Below are 25,989 nucleotides of genomic sequence, written 5' to 3'. Positions count from 1 at the left end.
CTGCCATTGACCAATGGGAAATACAGTTTGGGGTAAAGCTCCCTCCCGAAGCACTGTCCCTAGCCACCAAAACTGACCCTGCATAGCCCCCTGCATCATTACAAGAGATTTCTGATAAAATTGCAAGAGATGGCAACAGGGTCATACATCAGACAATACATGGCTGAGGCGCCTAGTTGGGAATGATAGGTGGGCACGAGAGTCCATCGTTCCTCAGAATGGAGGAGGGAAATAACCTAATCTGTGTTGACATCAAAATGCTCAGGGTAAAAAGAATGGTTACCTACCTTACAGTTCTTCAAGATGTTCTGTGCCTGTGGATCCCACCCATTGTGTGTGTTCACCCTCTGTGCAGGAGTTCAAAAAGTTGTCTCTAGCAGCGTCCATTGGGGTCATGCATGCACCCTGCATAACCTCACGTTCCCCCTCTTGCGGGCATAAAGGGTGGAGCTACCCCACCCCTAGGTTCCTTTGAGGCTCAGATTCCACAGAGAACAACTCTGAGCTATGGCCTTGGAGGGCAGGTCGTGGGATCCACAGGCATTGAACAACTCAAAAAATCATATTTCCTGTAAGGTATGTCACTGTTCTTTCTTCAAATTTTTGTGCATGTGGATCCTACTGTCAGGGTTCCTTCCCCACTCTGAACTCTGGGGTACAGATGTGGGGACCTGCATAAAAATAAGCCTAGGGCGTCTTTCACCAGCTTAAGTTAAAAACTTCCAAGGCACAAATTCCTTCCTTGCCTTAGTATCGCTGCCACCACTACGTGATTTAAACAAACATTCAGGGAGGGCCACTTTGAGCCCTACCTCCCCCAAAATATTCCCACAAGTCCCTGCACTCCCTTTCCTGGGGAGGCTTGAGAATAATATCCTCACTAATTGGTACAGGTGAACACAGACCCAAACCCTTGGATCTTAAGAACAATGAAAAATTAATCAGGTTCTTAAAAGAAGAATTTTAATTAAAGAAAAGGTAAAAGAATCACCTCTGTAAAATCAGGATGGTAAGTACTTTACAGAATAACAAAAGACTCAAAAACACAGAGGATTTCCCCTCTAGGCAAAACTTTAAAGTTATAAAAACGGGGATAAACCTCCCTCTTAGCACAGGGAAAATTCACAAGCTAAAACAAAAGACATTCTAACGCATTTCTTTGCTATTACTTATTATTTTTGCAAGACTAGATGCTTAGTTCAGATATAGCTTAGGGAGATGTATTTTCCCTGCCCTGTTTCCTTGTTGACTCCAGGAGACAGACAAAAAACCTTCCCCCACAGATTTGAAAGTATCTTCTCCCCTTATTGGACCTTTTGGTCAGGTGCCACTCAGGTTATCTGAGCTTCTTAACCCTTTACAGGTAAAAGAGGAATTAACCCTTTACAGGGTAAAGAGGGATTTTATGCTACCCTTAGCTGTATGTTTATGACACCCACTCATGGTGATTACCCAGCAGGTTGGTTGGTCTGGAGGTCTGAGTCAGGAGTTCATGTGAATAAGGACCGGAGAAATGCCCTGCCAATCTGGACATCTGCTGTCCATGCTGCTACCAATGAGTAATGTTTGATTGGACTGAAGACCACGTTGCTGCTCCATAGATTTCTACTAATAGTACTTCATTGAAACATGCTGCTGAAGACAGAGCTCTCATTAAATGTGCAGGATGATCTAGTTTATTAAATTTGATAAGCTGTACTGATATAGTCAAAAATCCATTTAGACAGTCTCTGTGAAGAAATCAATCTATCTTTGACTTTACTACCATAGGCCACAAAAAATCATCTGAGTGAATTTCTAAAATACCTTCTTCTATTCAGTAGAATAGACCTCTTCTGACATCAAGCTCCTTCCTTCCTGGGAACAAAATAGTGGGCACTTGTCTTTGATAGCAAAAAGATCTATCTGAAGAAATTCCCATTCATGGGACACTAACTGAAGGACTGTACCTTTTATTGTCCACTCATGAGATGATGTGCTCTTCCTGCCTGGCTGATCCATCAGGATATTACACCTACCAGGAGAAGTCATACTATGATACTGAGTTGATGCAGAATCCATCATTCCCATAGCAGTATGGATTCTTGACAAAGAGTCCGATCTTGCTGCCTCTGTCTCTTGATATACATGGCTGTATAATAGTCCACTATGATCTGTATTGACAGGCCCTTTGGGAGAAAGGACCTGCATGCTAAATGGATAGCCCTCAGTGCCAAGACATTTAAATGGCCCGCTGAATCTATTACTGACTCAATACCATGAGTCTGCAACTGAACTAAGTGAGCTCCCCTGTCTGGATGCAGTGGTGATCGGAGTCTTGGCAAGGACTGGAGTTTGAAATGGAATTCTTTGACATATATTGTTAGGGATTAGCTGCCACTGAAGAGACAAAATGACCCCTTGGGGGATTTTAACCCTTCTTCATGTTGTGAATGCTTGGGTGAAATACTGATTCGATCTGTGACTGTAACAGCCTTAGCTCAAGTCTTGCAAAGGTTGTCAGATAATTACTTGGAGGTTATGTGGCCTAACAGTCAAAGACAGACCCTTATGAGTTGTGAGGGCAAATCTCAAACAGATATTAGTTGACAGATGTTCTGAAATCTCTCTTGAAGGAGAAAGACATTTGCAATTCTAGAGACCAAGATCACCCTGATGAATTCTATTGACTCTGTCAGAATTAGGTTTGATTTCTTTAGCTTGACTGGGAGACCCAAATCAATTAAAAAGGCATGGCATCCAGGCACATAAATTAAAGCATGTCAAACCTCCATTTGACTGCTCATATTCATGAAGAAAGTGGCCTTAATTTGCTGTAACTTAGTCAATTAAATTACAGCAAATCAAACACTGATCCCCTACCAAGCAGGCAAGGCCTGGAAGTAGCAGAGAGACATCAGAATGATTGACTGACCACTGCCATCAACACTTGGTTTCTGAAACACTCCTCCCCGATATGGCCCTCACAAAGCTCTGTTGTTTGTCTTACCTGGGACAGATGGAGCAGGATGGAACAAAACCCAAGTGTCAGTGTTTCTAAGAAGAAACAAATAGCTGCACAAAGAATTCTTCACATCTGCTCATTGGCCATGGCAGAGGCCAACAGATCCTTCTTCTCCTCTGCCACAGCAGCCACTAAGTCACATCCCACTGAATTATTCAGGACTGTCAATCACTCTGTCAACCTAGAATGTCTCCTCATTTCCATAGCCCAGCACCACTCTCTGGGAGGGACTTCTACCCACTGACATCCCCCACCTCCCTTGGAACACGGACCCCAGGGACAATGGAGGATGTTCCTGACTCCTCTTGGCCTATACTTTCCTTTCCTTTTGCCACCTCTGGAGATGCTTGAGACAGATGTGTAGAAGCCTTCTGAGGAGCAGAAGGTGGCAGGGGGTGATGCCCACTCAGCTGCAGAAGGAGCAACTGAGGGGGTACAAAGAAGGCTATCCTGTCTCCCCTGAGAGCCCCCTCAGAGGAGGAGAAGATGGTGACTCCTGCCGAGGGTATAGAAGAGCAGCACAGCTCTGGCCTGGCCTTTGGAGATCTCAAAGCTGCAGCTGGACAGCATGATGGATGGAGAGGCAGATGGGAACACCAGCCAGGAGCATTAACTGAAGAGGAGTGAGGCCAAGCACTGCAGCATGTTTGAGACCGGCATCGGACTGCGAGTCAACCTACACCCTGACCATGCAGAGCTCCCTGCAGCACCACCATGCAGCAAGGGCAGCCTCCTGTATGAGGCCAAGAGCCACCGCTTCACCTCCAACCCCACCTTCAACTGCATGGACATCCAGTGCTACACTGAGGATAAAACAGAATAGTGAACAGCTGCTGATTCAGTGAGCGCTCTCCATCCCGTGCACTGCATGAGGCAGGGCTCCTCTGGAACAAATAGTATGTGGTCACGTAATTAAAGAATGTTTTGTAATGCATATGCACAGGGCAGCTGAATTAAGGGTATCCAGGCAACTTTAATGCCAGCATTCCCTAACTTCTGTCCTTGACTTTGCAACCTTAATGCTCTTTTAACATAGATATAAAACAAAAAGACCCCACCCTAACACTTATTCCTGAAGTGCAGGGGGGGGACTGTTATTAGTGTTCCAATTTGGACCTCTCTCTATTTCCATTTTCCAAATAAGACAAGCTCTCAGACTATTATGAGTCACAGACATGTCAGGGGCTGGAGGGACACTCACCTATGTACCTGAAAGGGAGCGGACATCTTACACCATCTTCACACCCTACTGAGTTCTTCGCTTCAAAGAAACTTGTAAACACTCACCTCAGTTTCTGCACTTTGCAGTTTGGATGTTTCAGTCCCTCACACAATAGTTTAATTCCTGAGTTTCCCAGGACTTTATCTGACAGGTCCAATTCTGTCAGGGTTGGTTTGGTATTGAGAACAGAGGAGAGATCCCTGCAACAACTGGCTGTGAGAGAGCAATTCACAAGCCTGCAGGAGACAGATAAACAGAAGAGGAAATTAGTACTCCTGTCTGTCCAGTTCCCTCAGGGGGTACCAGTGACTATCTACAAAGATTCCTTTATTCTGGGAATAAAATCACAGTGCTGTAGTAGTGGATGCTAAGGACAAAATATTATGGGGGGATTTCAATCCACATGCATCTGTAGCTCTCATTGATTGCATGCATATGCTATTCTAAGCCAAAGTTCCCCAACTCCATCCCCTGAGCAGAAACACTTGGGCTTCTCCTACTAAAAAAAAACATGATTATAAAGGAGGGGTCAAAGGAGTGGAAAGCAATGGAGGGAAGGAATCTCAATGGTAAATAATGAAATGCTGCTGCACTGGAAGATATATTACAGTTTTGTGGATAGGGGGAACCCGTTCTTCTCTCTTGCTACATCATTTCTACTTAGCACTCAGAAAACAAACCACCATCCATGGAATATGTAGTACTGAACATTCACGCTTCATAGACCGGCTCAGTTTTGCCAAGTCTCAAGCCCCACCTTCCTCTCCTAGTACCCCGGGACACCAGTAAAGACTGGAATTTCTCTAGCGAGGCCAATTTGATGGATTGTAACAACAGTTTAACTGTAGGCCTAGTTTTTCCACCAGTGCAGCTCCCCTCGTGGCAGACTGTCTGCCAGCATTAGTAACCATTGCGTCCTCTGACCCTGCTCTTAGAAAAAATGCCAAAAGCCACTACTGCAACCCAGAGAGCGGCACCAGCAGTAGTGCAATGTGGGAAGTTTGCAGTGTTCAGAGCAGACAAGGCTACAATGTAAATAACAGTGATCAAAGAACAGCAAACAGGGAAATCTGTCTGGGAGTTTGGTAGGGGGATCTTCATCCTTTTTTCTTTTAGGCGAAGGACTAGGAAGAAAAGACTATGATGGCTACTGAGGCAGCAATAGAGGTAACCTAAACAGGAGAGGAGACAAAGATGTCTGGGTGCAGAAGCTACGGAATGTACATCATCCTTGAATCAGTACCTGAAAGAAGTGAATTATGTATAACTGTTGCCTGGTAGCGCTCGTGGCAGAGAAGATTGGAGGAGCAAAGATGCAGCTGGAGACAATGGAGTTCAGATGGGGATTTGAAGACATGATGGAAGAGAGGAAGCTGCACACACAACTCAAGATTTGCAGACAGCTGCTGAACAAGAGGACCTGAAAAGTGTCTGCTAGACAAGGGAGTGACTTGGAAAAATGTGACCACAAGAACAAGGCAGAGGAAGAGACCAGCTGATGAAGGCGAGGAGGAGAAGCAATGAGAAGATGGGGTGACAAGGAAGGAGGAGTCCTGGCAGAAGAGAGGAAGAGATGATGGAGATACCCTTGGATCAGAGCTCTAGGAAGGATGAGGGGCCTATAAGAGAACATAGGTCCGAACGATATGCGGATAGAAAGAACAACAAATGGGAGGGATCCTGGGATTCACAACAATACCAGGAAGAGGCAGGTCTATGTGATTAAGGGTTCCTTACTAAAAGGATTGACAGGCCTGTCACCAAAGCAGATCCAGAGAACAGAAGGGTATGCTATCTGCCAGGAGCAAGGATATGAGATATGGACCTGAGGCTGAAATGAAGCCTGATAGGCGTGGCAAAAAAAAAATCCACTATTGTCCTACTTGTCAGGACAAATAGGAGTGCCAGTCTCCTGCCAGAAGACACCAAGGTCAGCTAAGTTTGGCTGGGGAAGATGCTCAAAAAAGTGGAGGCTTGAGTGATTGTCAGTGGAATACTTCCAATCCCTGGAGAAGAAGGGCGAAGCCATGACATGGTAACGCAGTTCCATACCTGGCTCAAGGATCGGTCCTGTGACAAAGGCTTGGGGATGTTTGACCCTGGGGAGGCATTCATAGAAATGGGATTCTTTGATGCACGGGCTAAACCTGAGCACCTGGGGTACTAACCTTTGGGGATCAAGGCTGGCACAATTGATATGAGCAGTATGTGGTGCCAGTGCTAGTTTTCCTTCTTCTCCCCTGTGGCTTCTGCCCAGAAACTTGCCCCAGTTACATCTCTGCATTCTACAGCATCAAGGCAACACACAGGGGCAGCAAGGGAGCTTTAGTTCCAGCCTAGTTATGTTCTGGAATGGAGGACGAGGCCCATGCTGAAGTTCCTCAGAACCCAGGGACAGGAAATGTCCATCATCTAGTGCTGCCTCTGACCAGGTGCTTTCTGAGACCCTTACATGCCCCATCCACATCCCCTCCCTGGGGATCTATTCCTTCATGTGGAGCTCTAGGATCATCACAGCCTTAAGGTTCCAAGTCTCTGTGGATTTATTAGCCCATATGGGCTTCCCCCATCCATGGAGCTGCGGAGCTGACCTCACTGTTGCTATTTGAGGAAGCCTCATCTTCAAAGATCATCAACTCCAGGGAAGATTCACTCCCAGAGACCATCCATCTCTCAGGTCATGGCCCCCCTCTCCCATCACCATTGCCTCACAGAATTCTGAGCAGCATGTGAGGAAGATCTAAAAGGATGTTAATAAAGATCTCTTTCCATCATTAGTCTACATTTAGAAGATAGTAGTGCCCCAAATCTCCAAGCAGAATTGCAGCTCCATTGTTTTGGGTGCTCTACAAACAAAGATAACAAGACAGTCCCTACCCTGGAGGGTTATAGTCTCAGAGAAAAAAAACTGATGAAGGGTTAAGGATGGGGACAGAACATATAAGCAAATTAACTTAGTGATAGGGAACTAAAAATTGTGCCACTTTTGTTACTGCTGGGTGTTTTGTTTTTTTAAATGTGAAATTGGGATAGAGATGAGGAATGACAGGAACATCTGAATTAATAAAAGTAAGGAAGTAGGAAAGGCAGGAAGAGAGATGCCGTCTTCAGCCCCTGGAGAAGCTGCAAGATCTTCTTTCACAGTCGCACCACCAGATTTAAAAAAAATTACAAGAACTTTTGGGAAGACTTGCAGACAATCTTGATCTAAAGCTGTCAATGGTGCAAGAAAAGGCCCAGCACCTCCTTTCTGATACCTATTAGCCTAAACAGGGGTGGACTGTTTCTAATAATGAAGGCATCCTGGAGCCAGCTCAAGTGTCTAGCTTATATCAACAATCATCTCCCAAATCTATGTGAGCAGGTTGCCTCTCTCAGGGCCATCCACCTGGGTTTGAATATTTCTATTCCCACCTTCTCCCTTGATCACTGTAATAGCAGTTAATAGAAGTGATGGCAAGCTGGTGCTGCTAGATCTGTCCCCAAGGATGAGTAGGCCAAAGGCTGGATCTTCTAGGCAAATGTCTGCACTCTAGATGAAGACGGCCAACTATCAGACAGCACAGGCTGAATAGGATTTCCTCACTTGGAAGAAAGATGGCAAGAAGCAGGTGAATGGGGTTGTTTTTGAATGTCAGCAAGTAGCCATACATGCCTTTCATGCCAACAAAAGCGTCTTGGATGCTGTGCCCACACCAGTTACAGCAAAGACAGTCTCATGGCCTAAGAGTTCAGGGCCAGCTGTCCAGACCATAACTGAAGACCTTTTCTGTAAAGGTTTGGGATTGTTCAAGTGTCAAACAGATGAGACCCTTTCAAAACCATAAGGGCTCCATGGCCACGCTGAGGCCATCTGACCTGTATGTCCCCTCAGTGTGCAAAAAGCCAATGCTCTTCCATTTCCATTCCCACCCTCTAATGGGCCAGAAAAGCTGAGAGATATCCATTCCTCTGCCAGGCACAAAACCAGGAATTCACAGCAATGACCTCAAGTACTCCGGGAGTTCCTCTACTGGACCATGTGCTAAATAGGGGATATGATGTTACAACCGAGATTCCCAAACTAATTTCTGCCCAAACTAATTCACATCCTCCCCACTTTGGGGACCAGCTTTTCTTTATCCAGAGTTCTTTCATTATATAATTATCCGGCTCTGTGTTCTCTTTTGCAGATCTCAGGAGCATGGAAGCTGCTACTGAGACAGTGAATGTACAGGCATGGCAACCCTCAGTAAAAATCAGTGCCTTGCAGTGTGCACACACGCACCATGGCAGTGCTCACAAACCGCAGATTTTGCCTTTTATGTTTTGCAGAAGCAGCCCCAAGGGACCAAGCAAACACAGAGGGGGGTTTGTGTTTTTTTTAAGTTGACACATTTTTGAAATTCAAACGTTCGAATGAGAAATGCAATGCTATATCTTTGTTAATCTGATGGGTAGAGGATGGCCTTAGGGCCAGGCCGAGCAGAGACCTGGCAGTCTCCCTTCAACTACTCTGGGGATGGCATGAAGCAGAGGTACAAGTGGCAGAGCTGGCAGGAAAAGAAAACAGTTTGTCCATTTTTATCAAAATTATGAGGTTTTCTGACTTGCTCCAGCGAGTCGCTTGACAGCTGACAGGGCCAGTTTCATAGAGTGTAAGGCCAGAAGGGACTGTTAGATCATCTGGTCTGACCTGCTGTGTGCACAGGCTATTGAATTTTACCCAAACACCCCTAAGTTGAGCCCAATAACGCCGAGCTGTCAAAGCTGTCACAAACGGATGGCAGCAGCAGTGTGGAAGTGCACTGGGAAGAGACTCATTGTGCCACTGCAGCTGCTCTGCTAGTCCTTGTGCTGAAACAGTGCAAAGGGACATGGTAGTGGCCATGATGCGATTGCATTGGCTCTGAGCAAGGTTAAACATAAAAGGTGATGTCATCCATTGTGCACTGTTGTAAGCACGCATGTGTGTGGATGTGCAGTGTTACAGGTGTGTTAGGAAGATGCACTGATACTATTCTCTAGCATAGACCGTCTCAGAGACTGCTAATCCCCTCATCCTCTGTGAAACAGCTGTGCACCACAGGGACAATCCAGTTGGAGGAGCCCAGGTTCCGACTCTTGGGTGTAGGAGCAGAATGTTTTCCACAGCTAGAACCCCTTGTCAGAGGGGATCGGACAGAGCCCTGGCCTGGCCATGTCCCGAGCAAAATGCAAGATCGTCTCTTTGCTAGTAACACCACCAGTCAGTGTGAGATGGTGAGAGATGAGAGAGTAAAATGAAGAAAAAGAAAGAAATAAGAAAAAAAAAAAAAAGATGGGGTTGGGATGGGACAGAGATAGAAAAGGAGACAAAAATCCCACCCCCCGAAACACCCCACATTTGAATCAGGGAGAAGTTAGGCCAGATGGGGATACATGAATGTTAAATAAATAGACATGGACAGGGATTAGATACCCTGATAACAGGCACCTTAGAAATACCTATGATTAAAATTGCTCAAATAATCTTTCTTGCCTTTTGAGTCTTCTCTGACCTCAAGTAATTTCCCCTGGACACATGGCTTACCTCAGTCTCTCCTGCTCACCTCTTGGTTGGTAGCTGGGTTAAATGTAATTAAACTGCTAGGCTGAAACTAAAGCAACCCCATGCAAACTGACGGGAAATTTAAACAGATTTCTTAGCAGCTAGACAGTTCATATATGGTCATTGCACCTGCCCTGGCAAAGAGGGCTGCACTGACGTAGAATTTCCATGATAGCATCAATAATAATGGGATGTTTAAAAGGAGAAAAATACAGCTACTTACTTTAGTTTCTTTAATTTACAGTGTGGATCCTTCAAAACTTGACAGAGCAGATAAACAGGCGAATGCTTCGGCTCATCCCAATGCTGTATCCTAAAAAGAGAGAATAGAAATGTTCTATGTTGTCATCTCGGGACAGATTTTAATTCTATTTCCTGAACATTAAAACGGCCCTTCGTATGGCGCGATCATTCACTATGTATGAGTTACTCTACAGTTTCAGTTCATTGAAAATACCCCCCAAACAATGTATATATAGCACATTATGATGTACTTTAGATACACAGTCAAATAGAATAGGTTCTACTAAGTGTAATCCATTCATTTTTTGGATTTCTATGATGCTGGTCCTTTGAGTAGTTAAATGACATTCTAAGGACTCTCACAAATGGGAATGTCACCAGCGTTTACAAGTTTTCGTGTTGGGCAGTAATTGTTGCATCATTTCTGGAGATAAACACATTCATTCCTATTTTATTTAACCAGGAATGTTAATTTACCCATAAAGATAAAAGCCAATAGTCTGAGTATTTGTTTATAACTTTACATATGCTGGCTATCACTCGGTATTGGTAACTGGTGTTACACTTTGTGAACTTGCATCCCTATAAGTAACTAGAAATGGTGGTTTATTAGTTCCTGATCCCAAAGAGTACAAGAGGGCAAGTTAATTTTAAGGCAGCATCTCCCTAAGAAATAGTTCGGGGGAATAGTGCAAAATTTAAAGAATATTCTGATGAACTTTAAAGTAAATTTACTTCCATTGTGTTCACACAGCTTTATTGTTCATGTTCTAGAAATATCCTAGCAAACAAGTTTACAGACCAGAATGTTGCTGAAACCGTGAATATTACAAAATGTTTGCATGGAAGAAAAATCTGAATTTGTAATCCTGAGCTTTCATATTGGAATTCTGGTTCTAATGTTTATGCTCATCCATACACGGAACAGAAACCTGTGAGATGACCCGTGTGTCCAATCAAAATGAATAATTTTGAACGAATACATTTTAACACATATATTGTTTAAATAATCGGGGGGGGGGAGACAAATATTAATTGTAAACCCAGCTCGAATAAGCAGATAATGATACAGATTTGATATTTTGTGTGGCACAGTCATTGGCTCTGCTCTCCTCCTTCTATCCTTTTATTTGCTCCAGCATCCCAGTTCCTGATCTATCTTTGTGCCATTCTCACTCCTTCCCTCACCTGTCTCCTCAAGCTCTCCCTTCTCCTCAGGTCCATGTCCCTTTCACTAAAACACTACCTAGCTCTCATACAGCACTTTGCACCCATAGATCTCAAAGCTTGTTTTCTGGAAAGAAATGTTTATTAAATCAACTTACGACCTTTCTGGAGCTGGCAAGGCAGAGATTCTCACTTTCTGCATACACCAGCAACATCCTCTATATGCTGCTCCCCGTGTCCTTCAGACAAACCCTACAAAATGCCCCACCCTGTTCTCTAAGGAACATCACCTGTTAACCAAAATATAATTATTTGCTGTATTTTAAGTGTAAACAACATCCCAAATTCACCTCCAAATATTGTATTTTGCAACAGAAAAATAATTTCAACAATTAATCCAGGATCCTAACACTAACATGTTTTTCTCCCATATGGGGTATCACCCAATCACAACCTTAAGACGCACAGCCCAGACCTCTACCACCTCAGTGCTAGGGTAAAAAAACCTCTTGGGGAAGAAATACCATTAACCCCTGTGGGTAGGCTTATAGAAGGATTAGATTTTTAACAGTAAATGTCAGTAAACATCAATTTCACCCTGGTTATATTGGTCATTACAACAATTTGTAACACACCCTACTCCTCCATCCTATGACATCAGGGTTGTTAATTGCCCATTTCATTTGAAGTGGTCTCTTATAACATATGTGAACCCCTTATGCTTGACAATCTGTCCCAGCTTGTATTTCAGATACAATACTCTGGCTACCTTCCCCAGACATGATGTGCTCTGTAAAGCTCAAAGCTTGTCCCTTCCATCAACAGAAGTTGGTCTAATACAGGGATCTCAAACTCAAATTACCAGGAGGGCCACATGAAGACTAGTACATTCGCCCGAGGGCCACATCACTGACACTGCTTCCCTGCTGCCCCCGGCCCTGCCCCCACTCCACCCCTTCCATTAGGCCCCGCCCCTGCCCTGCCTCTTCCCACCCCCATTTCAACTCCTTCCCCAAAGTCCCCACCCCAACTCCGCCCTGTCCCTGCCCCTATTCCTACCCCTTCCCCAAATCCCTGCCCCTGCCCTGCCTCTTCTCCGCCTCCTCCTCTGAGCACGCGGCTCCCTGTTCCTCCCCCTCCCTCCTGGAAAGCGCTAAGAACCGCCAAACAGCTGTTTGGTGGCAGGACATGCCTGGAGGTAGGTAGAGGAGTGGGGATGCGGAGCACTGGGGTGGGGGGGGCCAGCGGGGGAAAGGAGCTTGGTGGCCGCAGGAAATAACTGGGGTGGGCAAGGGGAGCTTGGTGGGCCGCAGCTAATAGCTCCGCGGGCTGCATGGTCTAATAAAACATATGACCTCACCCACCTTGTCTCACTCATATCCTGAAACCAACACAGCTACAACAACACTGATTTCCCCATACACACACACAAACTGATGAAAAGTATTTCCATCACTAATAATAGAAATGTACAGATAGGCAAAGTAAGAAAAATGCTGCAGAGTTTGATTTAAAGATATTTACTCTGTATGTTCTGATATGTGATTTTAACAATTTGTACTTCAACGGTTATATAGATTTAACTTTTTGAATCTCACCATCTATTGTCATTAAATAGATATTGTCTAACTCCCTTCTCATAATATCCACAACTCTGAACACTTAAATTCATCAAAATCTAAAAAAACATAAAAAAACATAAAAAAAAATAATAATGCTTAAAACACATAATTTGCACAACTCTGAAAAGTTAAACTGATGAACATTTTAAAAGCTTACAAATAAACATTGATATTATCCGTCAAAACTATACAAATATAAAAATCAAATGCTGCCAAGTCTATCTACGAGGAATGGGTCAGAGAGAGCTCGGCAGCCGAGCATGAATTAGCACTAGAACACTGGGTGGGTGGGGGGGATTGTTAAACTAGGTTCTGTTCCTGGGTCTGGGTCTACTATAGTCTACTTAGGTACAGCAAATCTAAGTACAACAATCCCCTTTTTTTGGGTGTCTACTGGGAGCAAACCTGGAGTTTCTCTCTGAAAACATGAACTTGTACCACTTGACCTAAAGCGGTGGTAGTCAATAGGCAGACTGCCAGCCAAATCCAGATGGACAGATGCTTTTGAACATAAGAATGACCATACTGGGTTAGACCAAAGGTCCATCTAGCCCAATATCCTGTCTTCGGACAGTCATGAATGCCAGGTGCCCCAGAGGGAATGAACAGAACAGGTAATCATCGAGTGATCCATTCCCTGTCGCTCATTCCCAGCTTCTGGCAAACAAAGGCTAGGGGCACCATCCCTGCCCATCCTGGCTAATAGCCATTGATGGATCTATCCTCCATGAACTTATCATCTAGTTCTTTTTTTAACCTTGTTATAGCCTTGGCCTTCACAACAGCCTCTAGCAAAGAGTTCCACAGGTTGACCATGCATTCTGTGAAAAAATACTTCCTTTTGTTTGTTTTAAACCTGCTGCCTATTAATTTCATTTGGTGACCCCTAGTGTTTGTGTTATGAGAAGGAGTAAACAGCACTTCCCTAGTCATCTTCTCCACACCATTCATGATTTTATAGACCCCAATCATATCCCCCCTTAGTCATCTCTTTTCCAAGCTGAAAAGTCCCAGTCTTATTAATTTCTCCTCATACGGAAGCCATTCCATATCCCTAATAATTTTTGTTGCCCTTTTCTGAACCTTTTCCAATTCCAATACATCTTTTTGAGATGAGGCAACCACATCTGCATACAGTATTCAAGATATGGACATACCAAGGATTTATATAGAGGCAATATGATATCTTCCGTCTTATTATCTATCCCTTTCTTAATGATTCCCAACATTCTGTTCGCTTTTTTGACTGTCGCTGCACATTGAGTAGATGTTTTCAGAGAACTATCCACAAGGACTCCAAGATCTTTCTTGAGTGGTAACAGCTAATTTATACCCCATTATTTTATATGTATCGTTGGGATTATGTTTTCCAATATGCATTACTTTGCATTTATCAACATTGAATTTCATCTGCCATTTTGTTGTCCAGTCACCTAGTTTTGAGAGATCCTTTTGTAGTTCTTCGCAGTCTGCCTGGATCTTAACTATCATGAGTAGTTTTGTATCATCTGCAAATTTTGCCATCTCACCGTTTACCCCTTCTTCCAGGTCATTTATGAATATGTTGACCAAGACTGGTCCCAGTACAGACCCCTGAGGCACACCACTATTTACCTCTCTCTATTCTGAGAGCTGACTATTTATTCCTACCCTTTGTTTCCTATCTTTTAACCCCAGTTACCAATCCATGAGAGGACCTTCCTTCTTATCCCGACAGCTTACTTTGCTTAAGAGCCTTTGGTGAGGGACCTTGTCAACGGCTTTCTGAAAATCTTTTTATTTACATATCATTATACTTTTTATTATTTTCTCTGGAGTCTGGACCTAGACCAGGAAATTTGGACATTGACAAAAAATAATTAACTACCCTTGACCTAAAGTATCACTACTGTTAGCACAGATGCAGTGACAGACTCAAACTTCTATGTGCCATAGTCTCTGGAGAGGAGCAAACATCTATGCAGTGTGGACATGCATCACACACAGAGAGATTTTGGCCCATTTCACCTGCAAAGCAGATGAGTGTCTGTCATCTTACTGGGTTCCACTCCCCGCTCTGGCCTTGTCCAACCTCAGTTATCTTAGCTGTGAAATGGATGAGTGAGTTCACCTCGCCTAAGGGCCTTTGTTACAGCAGCCAGTAGAAGATGGGGATTAGGACTCATGTGCTCTTAGCTGCTATCTCAGTGCACCTTCCCCTAGGCTACAGGGTAGTTGGTGGCACTTTCAGTTTAAAAAAAAAAATACGCATGATGTTGCACTGATTGTGCAGAAATGTGTGACAGATCTTAGAAGTTTCCAAGGAGAGGTTGGACAAACACCTGTCAGAGATGGTCCTAGGTTTATTTGGTCCTGCCTCAGCACAGGGACTAGATGACCCCTAAAGGTCCCTTCCAGCTCTTTGTATCTAGGATTCTACACTGGCAGTGTTGTAGTGATGAATTCTACCAATATAGCTTCATTGGTATAGAATAGACAAGCTCTTAGTAGCACAGGACATTTTCTTCACAGTCTTGGGGGTCCGTTCTCAGATTGTTGCATGCTGAGGTGCTGCACAGACTGACTATGGGCAGTTCCTCACTTTGGCCATTTCATGGCAATATTTAAAGCTTATAGTTTTGCTTGAAGTGGTTCAACTAGATTTAAAGCAGAGATGAATGCCTGCAGCCCACAACGCCAACAAGGGTACTGCTCAAATCAACTGTAATAGTCTGAGAACAACACCCTAAAACGACAAACAAGTACAGAGCAACTCAATGTCATTTGGTCCCAACAGCTCCTAGGCACTGAGCACTCCGAGGACAGCACCCAAACTATGAAAGCAATTTACACCATCAACCTGGAAGTCAGCAACTAGTTTTACCCAGCTACTGTGTGTAAAGGCAAGGGTTTGTGGGTGTTGTGTTTTGCAAGGCCAACGTTCTTTCTCAGACATTCACTGAGTATAGGCAGAAATGGCTGTTCTTGAAATTCAGTGTTTAGTGAAATTTAGAACAGGAAGGACAGCTGAGTTTGGATAAAGAGAATCTGAAAAAGATAATGACTTATTTTTTCTGTCGTATTGAGGAGGAGAACATAGTTTTACACTGGGGGCATGGATATTCCCTGCTTCTTTGTAGTATTGTTGTACCACAATGATGGACTTTGCAAAGTTATCAAGACACAAGAAAAATAATGTTTCATCTGTTAATTAAACTACAGATTTCTGAATTCAGGTGATACTTACTGATATAGCCACTTCTGTCGTCTTGGAAGCACATCTTCCCCATGGTCCCCAAAAGCAAATGTACAGTAAGATATGCAAAGTGACTCCAGTCGATGACAATTTTTTACACAGAATGAAAAAGCCATTTGATCCATTTGAGTAAGTTTATTTGAATCTAACGTTAGTGCAGTGACAGGATCCAATGCACTTTTCACAAAGTTTTCTTCATCCATCTCAAACATGCAGTGAAACTCCTCAAGGTTATAAATACGACATGTCTCCTGATCCACATTGGACAAAGGTAAATATTTTTGTTGGTTTGTTTGAACCCACTTCAGCAAATCTGGCTTAATTTTAGGTGAAATTTTACAGGAAAATTTTTCCTCCATGATTTGCATTATTTCTTCATTTAAGAGACCAAACAGGAATCGCACTGTTAACATTAAGTAATTTCTAGAGTTTCCATAGTTTTCTAATAATGTTTTCACATCTTTCTTGGGAGTCCCTGAATCTTCCATTGTTTCTTCATCTTCCTCCAGCACATAAAACAAAGCTGCAAAAAACTCCTGAAAGCTTAAGTGAATGAAGCTGTAGGCATTCACACAGTCAATATCTTTTTGAAAAATGTTCTTGTTCAAAGACAGGGGGGAAGAGTCAGCTTGATTTAAGCCAAATTTCTTGAGTTCTGCTTCTTCAAACAGTATCTTCCGTTTCCAGATGCCATAAGCAGCTAAAGAACAAAGTCCCCTCAGGTTAGCTTGCATGTGTTGCTTCAAATTGCTGCTGAGAGGCTTGACTAAACTGGAAAGGTAGCGCATGTACACTCCAGTGACTGACTTTGAAGTTTGTGCAAGATCCTCACCTTTTTCAAGCTGTTGTTTCACAACAGTGCAGATGATCCAACACATGATGGGAATAAAACACATAGTGAAGAGAATGTCATTTGCTTTCACAAATTGTAACGCTTGTCTTGCTTGTGTCTTGTTTCCAAAGAACTTGTGGAAATATTCTTTCCTGTCAGCTTCAGAAAACCCCAGGATCTCTGCATAACGTGAGCATTCCAAACACTGCAAGAGTTTCTCCAGAGCAGTCAGTCTTGAGGTGATTAGCAAGTAGGATTGGGGAAGAATCGTTTTCCTGAATAAACTGCTCAGTATGATTTCCACTGGCTTCTTCTCCCAGGGATCAGAGCACAGATTTTCTGTCTGATCAAAAGAGAATCTCAGTTCATCAAAACCATCAATTATGAACAAGAGTTTTTCTGGCTTCATCAAAATCTCATTAACTGGAGCATTTGTATTAGGCCAATTTTTAAAAATCATGTCAACCACACTTCCCTGCTCAGTAAGGTTTGTTTCTCTGCAGTTTATGTAGAAAACATAATCAAACTTTTTCTTATAGAGTTCCCCAGCTGCCCAATCGCACATGATCTTTCTTGTTGTCATCGTTTTCCCAATCCCTGCAGCTCCCAGCAGCACAACAATTTGTGGTGTTTGTCCTTGTTTATCACGTGTAAATAGGGTGTCTATCGTAACTGCAGAACAAGCTTGTTTAGTCTTGATTTCTTTGTCTCTCTGACTCATGGCCATTATTTCATGTTCTCTCTCCTTTGCACGATGAGGGTCGTCTAGAATAATCAGCTTTGGATATCTTCTGTTTAGAATCACATTGTCAGTAGTAAGACTCATCATGTTTTGTATGACTTCATACTTGTTTTTGACATCATCTTTATACTTCTTCCTGTAACCTAAATCAGTACATGATGCATTAGAAATATTGAACCAGCAGCTCAGAGAAAAGACTTGATCTGTTACAATAAAACAAATAATAAATAATGGTACCTGAAACTGATATTGCACCTATCTTCAAAGAATCCAGAAATCATTTAACTATGGGCCTGATTCTGCAGCCCTATCTCAGATAAAATTGCCCCACTGAAATGATTTGTGTGAATAAGGACTGTGGTGATCACTTTACCCCCACTGTAATGCAGCCACCTCTTGGGAGAAACCTGGCAACTGTTTATCAGTGCATAGCAACACTATACAACAAGTTAATGTACCAAGTGCAATTGAAACAGTGCTGGGAATTTAGGTGGAAAAAATGTAACTTCATAAACTAGAAATTGCCCAAGGCACTTGGGTTTGAATAAAGGTGCCATAGTGTCTTTATTGACCACAATTGGATGCCTCCAGTTATCTTCTTTGCTTAGGAGATGGTGCCCCTAGCAGCAGAACATCCTCTGGCATCAAGCTGGTGCATTGGTTCAGTACCGACCCAAAGAGATGTTGTGTCCACATCTGTATTAGAAGTTGCCAGAGGTAACAAGAGTCCCACTCAGCCCATTATATAGAATTGTTTGTAAAAGTCAGTCAGAGTTGAAAATAGAATGGCTGGTACAACTGAAGTGTTTATGGTCTAGAAGACCGGTGCTGAAAAGCTCCTGGTAAAGGACAGGTTGGCATGACAACAGAGCTGAGAGACTCTAGACATGGGAGGAAGTGTTTATAATTGAAATGGCCAAATGGCGTTGTGGTCAGTTGATTTTGCTGGCATGAGGTTGCTCCCCGTTTTGAGTACTCTTTATCTTGGGGTAGAGGGGTGTCAATAAACAGGGCAGTGGGACGTATGGATCTTTACCATCATAGGTGCCATCCTTGTCATTTCCCGTGATCCACCATGACACTGTTGGACCTTCATCATCCTGAGCCTGAAAGCCACCCTGACCAGACTGAGCCCTTTGTGTGCATTTGTCTGGTTTTAAAAGTATTTCAGCAGCAACACAAAGGCATTTCCTGGGGACTGATGCTGGCTGCTGCCCATTAAACCCTAGGAAATGCTCTTCACCTCCAGTGCTATTACCACAGCCACCATTGAAATCTGTTGCTTTTGGCAGTAGGTAGCCTTATTGCTGAATTCATGATATTCCCTAGACTAGAAAATAATAAGGAAACTCTGTGCTAAAAGTATGATCTGGAAAGGTGTTTGTTCCAGCAAAGAATCCAAATGAAAAAGCAGGAACCCAATGTACTTAGGAATATTTCCCATGTAGTTATCAGTCACTTTATGAAGTTCTGTTTGCGTAATACAGCAAGAGGCGTCATGTTTGCGTGACCTCTCTGTCTGTTTATGTAAAGTGCAGACCAATGCAGAACAGAATGAATAGGCTGCATCATCAGGAAAACAGAACAACTTAAATTGGGGCAGAGTCATTTAGGTGCAATTTGTAAAGAAATGCAAGTCTCCTTCCAAGCAGTCATGTTTCTAAGCAGATTAGGTTGAACAATTAAAGGTCCTGTGTCAATTCTGCCTTAGTGCAGGAGGTGCACTAGATGGCTAACGAGAGCCTTTCCAAACCTAGGGAACTAAGACAGACACAGAGAGCAGCAGAGGGATTTTTATTTGGGACAATTATAATCAAGACAGAATTACTGGTTTGGAGGGTAGTATAGTATTTACTATATTCAATTCATATAATGCTCATTGCTCAATCAGATGTTATTTTACAAAAATAAGTTTGAAAACAATTTACATTATCTTTTGTGGGGTGGAAAGTGGATATTTTATTCCCCTAACTTAGTTATTAACAGATGCTCATCAAAATAAACTAAAACCTATAGTATATTACTATGTTCTGGTAGGATCTAGAGCCCCAATTGGTGATCACGGCCCCATTGTATTAGGTTCTGTGCAAACACATAAGAAAAAGACAAATCCTACCTGAAAAAGCTCACAGACTAAACCAACAAAATGCCCCCTGCCTTGTGCTCTGGAGGCAGCTAAACTCTCCCCCTGGGGGACTGTCCAGGGGAGTGAATTCCCAAGGCCTCTGGAGAGAGCCCCATTGGCAGCCCTGCAGCTTCCATCCTAGGGACCCCGGGCAGGGCCAACCCAGCTGAGCTCTTCTGTCACTGTGGGGAACAGGGGCGAGGAACAGGAATAACTGTAACAAAGTTGAGTTTAGCTCCATCACAGACCACCACATGGATTCTAACATTGCTCCACTAACGCATGGATCCCCACTGGCCCTGGCTCTTACAATCTTGTGAGACACTGCAAAGCGGCCTGGAGTCTTTGGAACCATAGCTCTCTATGTTTGCTGGCTACCTGGCTGTTTGTATTGCACTGAATTTGTTTCTTTAATGAAAAAGAGCCTTGGAGATATAGTTTGTGCCTGGAACCCCAGAAGGGGCCCCATGGGGCCCCATCAGCTGTTTGGTGATAATATCCTAGGCCAGGATCATTTTCCAGTTACAGATCCTCAATTAGAGAAGCCTGGGGGATGTTCTAATTTACACCAACTGCCAGTGACCCCCTAGGAACAGTCCCGCAGCTGGGGATGCACTCTAGTTACGCTGCCTCCTCACCACCTTCTGTCCATGACACTCCCTCTGCACCACTACATTGGCTGTCCACCCACTGGGAATCCCCCACACTGGGAGTATCCTCAAATGGAGAGATGCAGGCCACATCTGCTCCCCTCATGACAGCTGTGTGGTGAAAAGGGAGAGGAGTAGGTCAGAGCATCTGGCCCACCACTGGCATCCCAGCTTAGTGTCCCATGGCTTCCTGATTTAGAATTTGGCATTTGTGCCATCAGCCTGTTTCTCTTTCTGCTCCTATTGCTGCTGGTCTGGGGCATATTCCAGGAGGAGACTCCCAGGTTTTAAAGCGGCTATAGGTTTCTTACCTTTCTCTTTTCCTTCTCTGAGTTTAGCAGCAGAATCTCGGAGGTCAATCTGAGTGAAAGCGTCTATGGTTACATCTAGTGCAGCCTCTCCACCATAGAATTTCATCAGGAGGTTCTTAGTATCTATCCTGTTGGCATGGTCCAGACAACCTCGAGGGATGTTACCTTTCCCTTTAAGGGCAGAGTGTGATAGTTTGTCTTTAAATCTTTTGAAGTCTCCCTGAGAAAGGTTGTCGAGGGCATGTACAAGCAGGTCACTGATTCTGCTGCTTTGGTTTCCCATCACTGGATATCAGGAAATGAACTAAAATACAATGAAAAGTCCATTTATTAATAAGTAATATAGTAGAGAAAACATGTGCAAACTAGTAGCCAGAGTAGATCACTGGGGCACATATCTCCTGGGTGCTTTTCCTCATAAATGACGCACTGGACTTGGTCTCTCTGTGTCTCAGTCTCTCCATCTGTAGAATAGGGATAATCATATTCCTCTAACTCACAGGACTGTTGTGCAGCTTAGCCAGCATTGGTAAAGCCTGTTGAGGTTTTAGGATGAAAGGTGCTATAACAACAACAACCCAAACAAATTTCAAAATGCAAGGTTGGGATGCCCTAAATTAATTACATTTCAGAAAACAACCACTCAGTCTGGAATCTGCACATCACAGCCCTGGGGAATCAGGCCCCGTGTACTGAGACACAGTGCTAGCTTGTGATGACCTCAGGAGGTTTTTTGCATAGCAGAGCACAGCAAGTGAACGGTAGCTATGGTAATTTCTGCCAGTGATCAGGCCCCATACCCTGAACCTATAAACTAACTAGTTCCGATCAAAATTAGCCCATCCCAAGAGAGTGACTTACTTACCATTCGCCCGAAAGCTACTACAAACAACATCTGATGTCCCTAATTAGAGTTGTTTCTCTTAATCTTCTTGATGCTCAACCACAGATGCACAGGGCAGCTAGAAAGAAGAACAGGAAATTTGCTCAAAGTTTATTTCCACAACAAAGAGAAGCAAAAGCATCTCCAGTTAAAGCTAGTCTTCAAAGCTTTTTGAATTTCTAGAACAGCCCTCATAGGACAGCAAGTAAGGTTCTAAACCTTCCTGGTGATTTTTTATAGATATAAAACCTTTTCTTGGTTTTTATTCCTTCTGGAAGTTTGTCTTTTGGCTACACCCCTTTGGCATCAACAACTGGCACAACTTTTTCAGTGATCTATTGACACCACAAACTCCATGGACTTGTTCATCTTTTTTCACCTCCCTCATAATCTGTGTTGGGAGAAAATAATGTAGTAGCTTTAACCAAGCAAGTAGCAAGTCTAATCAAAACAAACAACATATAAAAAGAGAATGATTGAGTATTTGCTCAATATTCAAATAGCAGTGATCTCAACAGATGGTGGGGCTTAAGTCCTTCTCACTCGTGTTTTTCTGAGGTGGAACATTACCACTATTTTTAATTTTAAAACATCATGAGAAAGAGGGGCTTGGGAAAAAAATAAATGAAGCAGAAGTGGACCTTCATGGGCCAGGAATATCATAAGCTGAAAAAGTGAACCTGAAACAGCTTTACAAGTCACATTCACAGTGACTCAGGAGGAAGTTGCTGCTTGATAAATGGAGGAAGGGAGGAGGCATTTCTGATGAACCCCTGTGAGATTCTTTATCACTGCTATCTTTCTGGGGCAATCCCCTTTATTCCCTTGAAGATCAAATAAGCTCCACTTGGGGTGCAAAGCCCCCATCCCACTGGCTCACACCCCAATGCCTGGCACCATTTGAGGCTTTGTGTTCTTATTTGGAGAATTTCTCATGTTTGTTGTATTCGTTTGCAGCTCCCCGAAGCCCATGTCCCAATGGAAAAGTGGAAACGGGACATCAGCCGTTCATTTCAGCTGAGAAATGAGAAAAATGGTGACAAGGGATCTGCTAGCCCCAATCCTTTTAAGATGGAAATACAGAGGGTGGTTTCTGCCTGGTTTTACAACAAGGAACCAGGTCCTCTGTAGGCGTAGGTCAGCACAGCTCTGTGGATGTCAATGAGCCATCCTCATTGACACCAGCTGCGGATCTGGCCAAAGAACTGTTCATGTCTTGGTAACGACCCAGGGTCTGGGAAGAATGCAACAAGATGGCCCATATCATAGAATCATACAAATGGAGGGCTGCAAAGGGATCTTGAGAGGTCATCTAGTCCAGCCCCCTGCACTGAGGCAGGACCAATAAACTTAGACCATCCCTGCAAGCATTTGTCTGATCTGTTCTTCAAAGCCTTCAATGACAAGGATTCCACAACCTCCCCTGGAAGCCTATTCCAGAGTTTAACAACCCTTATAGTGAGAGTGTTTTTCCCCCAATATCTAACCTAAATCTCCCTTGCTGCAGATTAAGCCCATTATTACCTGTCCTACCTTCAGTGGACAAGGAGTACAATTGATCTCTGTCCTCTTTAAAACAGCCCTTAACAATTTGAAGATTGTTAACAGGTGCCCCCTCCCTTCCCCCAGCCTTCTTTTCTCAAGACCAAGACTATGTCTACACTTAAAATGCTACAGTGGCACAGCTATAGTGCTTCAGTTTAAACACTATCTACAATGACTAGAGGAGTCTCCTGTCGCTGTAGCAAATCCACCTCCCTGAGAGAGGATAGCTAGGTCGATGGAAGAATTCGTTCGTTGACCTAGTGCTGGTCTACAGCTGGGGTTAGGCTGGCTTAACTATATTGCTCAGGGGTGTGGATTTGTCACACCCCTACGCAACGTAGCTGGGTCAACCTAATTTTTCAGCGCAGACCAGCCTGAAACATGCAGGTTTCCTCATAAAAGGTTTAGAAAAACCTGACCTATCATTTTTCTTGCTCTCCTCTGGAATCTCTCCAGTTTATCCACATCTTTCCTAAAATGTGGCACCCACAGCTGTTCACAGGACTCCATCTGAAGCCTCACCAGTGCCAAGTAGAGCAGAACAGTTACCTCCTCCATGGTTTGCATATGACATTCCTGTTAATACACCCCAGAAACATATTAGCCTTTTTCCCAACTGCATCACATTGTTAACAGATATTCAATTTGTGCTCCACTGTAACCCCCAAATCCAGCAGCATTACCACGTAGCCAGTCATTTCCCATTTTGTAGCTATGCATTTGATTTATCCTTCCTAAGCGTAGTACTTTGCGCTTCTCTTTACTGAATTTCATCTTGTTGATTTCAGATGAATTCTCCAAATTGGCAAGATGATTTTGAATTCTAATCCTGTCCTCCAAAGTGCTCGCAACCCAGCCATGGTGTCATCCACAGATTTCATAAGGCACTTCATCCACTTCAGTATTCAAGTCATTAATGAAAATATTAACTGGTACTGGACCCAAGACTGACTCATATGATATGCCCACCCAGTTTGACAGCAAGCCATCGATAACTACTTTTTGAATATGGTCTTTCACCCACTATATGTATATATATATATATATATATATATAGTGACAAAGTTCCTCCTCTATCTTGGTGGGTCCTGCGCTTATTGGCGGATTTTCTTGCCTCAGAGATTCACCATGTGAGTTGGGGAACAGCCCAGAGACCTTCCCCTCTGGAAGAACCCACAGTTCAGGTCAATTGGGAGGTTTGGGGGGAACCCGGGCCCGCCCTCTACTCCAGGTTCCAGCCCAGGGCCCTGAGGACTGCAGCTGTCTACAGTAGGGTTACCGTATTGAACAAATAAAAAAAGAGGACCCTCCACGGGGCCCTGGCCCCACCCATTTCCCACCCCCAGGCCCGCCCCCTCCTCCCTCCCACTCCCAGCCACGCGAAAAGGGCTGCCCAAGCACTACCGGCTTCACGGTTTGCCGGGCAGCCCCCAGATCTCCAGACCCTNGGCGGCGCAGAGTCCGGAGGCATGGGGGCTGCCCAAAGCCCGTAGCGCTCGGCTCTTAAACAGAGCCAAAGAGTCAGGGGAGGAGCAGAGCAGCTGTGGGAGGGGAAGTGCCCAGCCGGCATTTTCCCGGACATGTTTGGCTTTTTGGCAATTCCCCCTGGACAGGGGTTTGATTGCTGAAAAGCCAGCCATGTCCGGGAAAAACCAGACGTATGGTAACCCTAGTCTATAGTGCCTCCTGTAACAGCTGCATGACAGCTACAACTCCCTTGGCTACTTCCCCATGGCCTCCTCCAAACACCTTCCTTATTCTCACCACAGGACCTTCCTCCTGGTGTCTGATAACGCTTGTGCTCCTCAGTCCTCCAGCAGCACACCCTCTCAGCTCCTTGCACCTCTTTCTCCCAGCGCCTCACACTCACACCACAAACTGAAGTGAGCTCCTTTTAAAACCCAGGTGCCCTGATTAGCCTGCCTTAATTGATTCTAGCAGCTTCTTCTTAATTGGCTCCAGGTGTCCTAATTAGCCTGCCTAGGGTTACCATATCGAATAAATAAAAAAAGAGGACCCTCCACGGGCCCTGGCCCCGCCCATTTCCCCACCCTAGCCCCGCCCCAACTCCACCCCTTCCCCACCCTAACTCCGCCCCCTCCTCCCTCCCATTCCCAGCCACGGGGAAAGGGCTGCCCCAGCGCTACCGGCTTCACGGTTTGCTGGGCAGCCCCCAGACCCTGCACCCCCGGCCGGCGCTTCCCCAGCGCAGCTGGAGCCCGGGAGAGGAAGCGCCCAGCCGGGGGCGCAGGGTCTGGAGGCTGCCCGGGAAACCGTGAAGCCGGTAGACTTGTAGTTGTAATTAGAACTCATGGGACAAATGCCGCACTCTGCTTCACGAGCATATCTTCCATAGACTGATTCTACCCAGGTAAATAAGAGCAGAATTTAACCCAATGGATAGATGTTCAGGGAAGGGATGTTAATAGAAAGGGTCTGGGGAGGGAAGAAGGTTGGAGATGCCCAAAGGAAATTGAGTTCCAGAGCAATCAAATTGGAGGGGAAAATGACCCCAAAGACTTCTTGTGAGATGAAGAAAATGAATAGCTGGCTTTTAAAATGTGCAAGAAGGGCTCCAGGTATCCATAAATGGTAACAGACACATTCATGGAGAGTGTGAAAATACCCATCAGGGTCACCTAGGAAGAACACATTCTTATGACTAGAGGTTTCCTGGACTGATGGGAAATGTAAAGCTACCCATGCACTGTCTTAAACAGTCGGGGAGGAGCAGAGCCGCCGCGGCTGGAGGCTCTGCTCCTCTTCGGCTCTGTTTAAGAACCGGGCTGCCCGAGCGCTACCGGCTTCGGGCAGCCCCCATGCCTCCAGACCCTGCGCC

The 25,989-nt window shown here is 44.3% G+C and overlaps 1 protein-coding gene across 3 annotated transcripts in view; it reads right to left on the bottom strand.

Moving 5' to 3' along the window:
- LOC117877392 (NACHT, LRR and PYD domains-containing protein 3-like) overlaps positions 1–25,989 on the bottom strand; it is a 65,176-nt gene that overhangs the window by 33,466 nt on the left and 5,721 nt on the right. For 2 of the 3 annotated variants that reach the window (XM_034770482.1, XM_034770484.1), the window contains exons 2-6: positions 21,588–21,684; positions 20,723–21,026; positions 16,054–17,779; positions 10,019–10,108; positions 4,292–4,462 (exon numbers count right to left, since the gene is read on the bottom strand). In XM_034770482.1, coding sequence (XP_034626373.1) covers positions 4,292–4,462; positions 10,019–10,108; positions 16,054–17,779; positions 20,723–21,005 — 2,270 coding nt within the window. In that variant the 5' untranslated portion in view covers positions 21,006–21,026; positions 21,588–21,684. The remainder of the gene's footprint in view (positions 1–4,291; positions 4,463–10,018; positions 10,109–16,053; positions 17,780–20,722; positions 21,027–21,587; positions 21,685–25,989) is intronic. The other variant, XM_034770483.1, reaches the window with a different exon arrangement.

The sequence above is a fragment of the Trachemys scripta genome, chromosome 4 (assembly GCF_013100865.1).
Source record: "Trachemys scripta elegans isolate TJP31775 chromosome 4, CAS_Tse_1.0, whole genome shotgun sequence".
NCBI classification, from domain to species: Eukaryota; Metazoa; Chordata; order Testudines; family Emydidae; genus Trachemys; species Trachemys scripta.
This window is presented reverse-complemented; position numbering and strand designations above follow the sequence as displayed.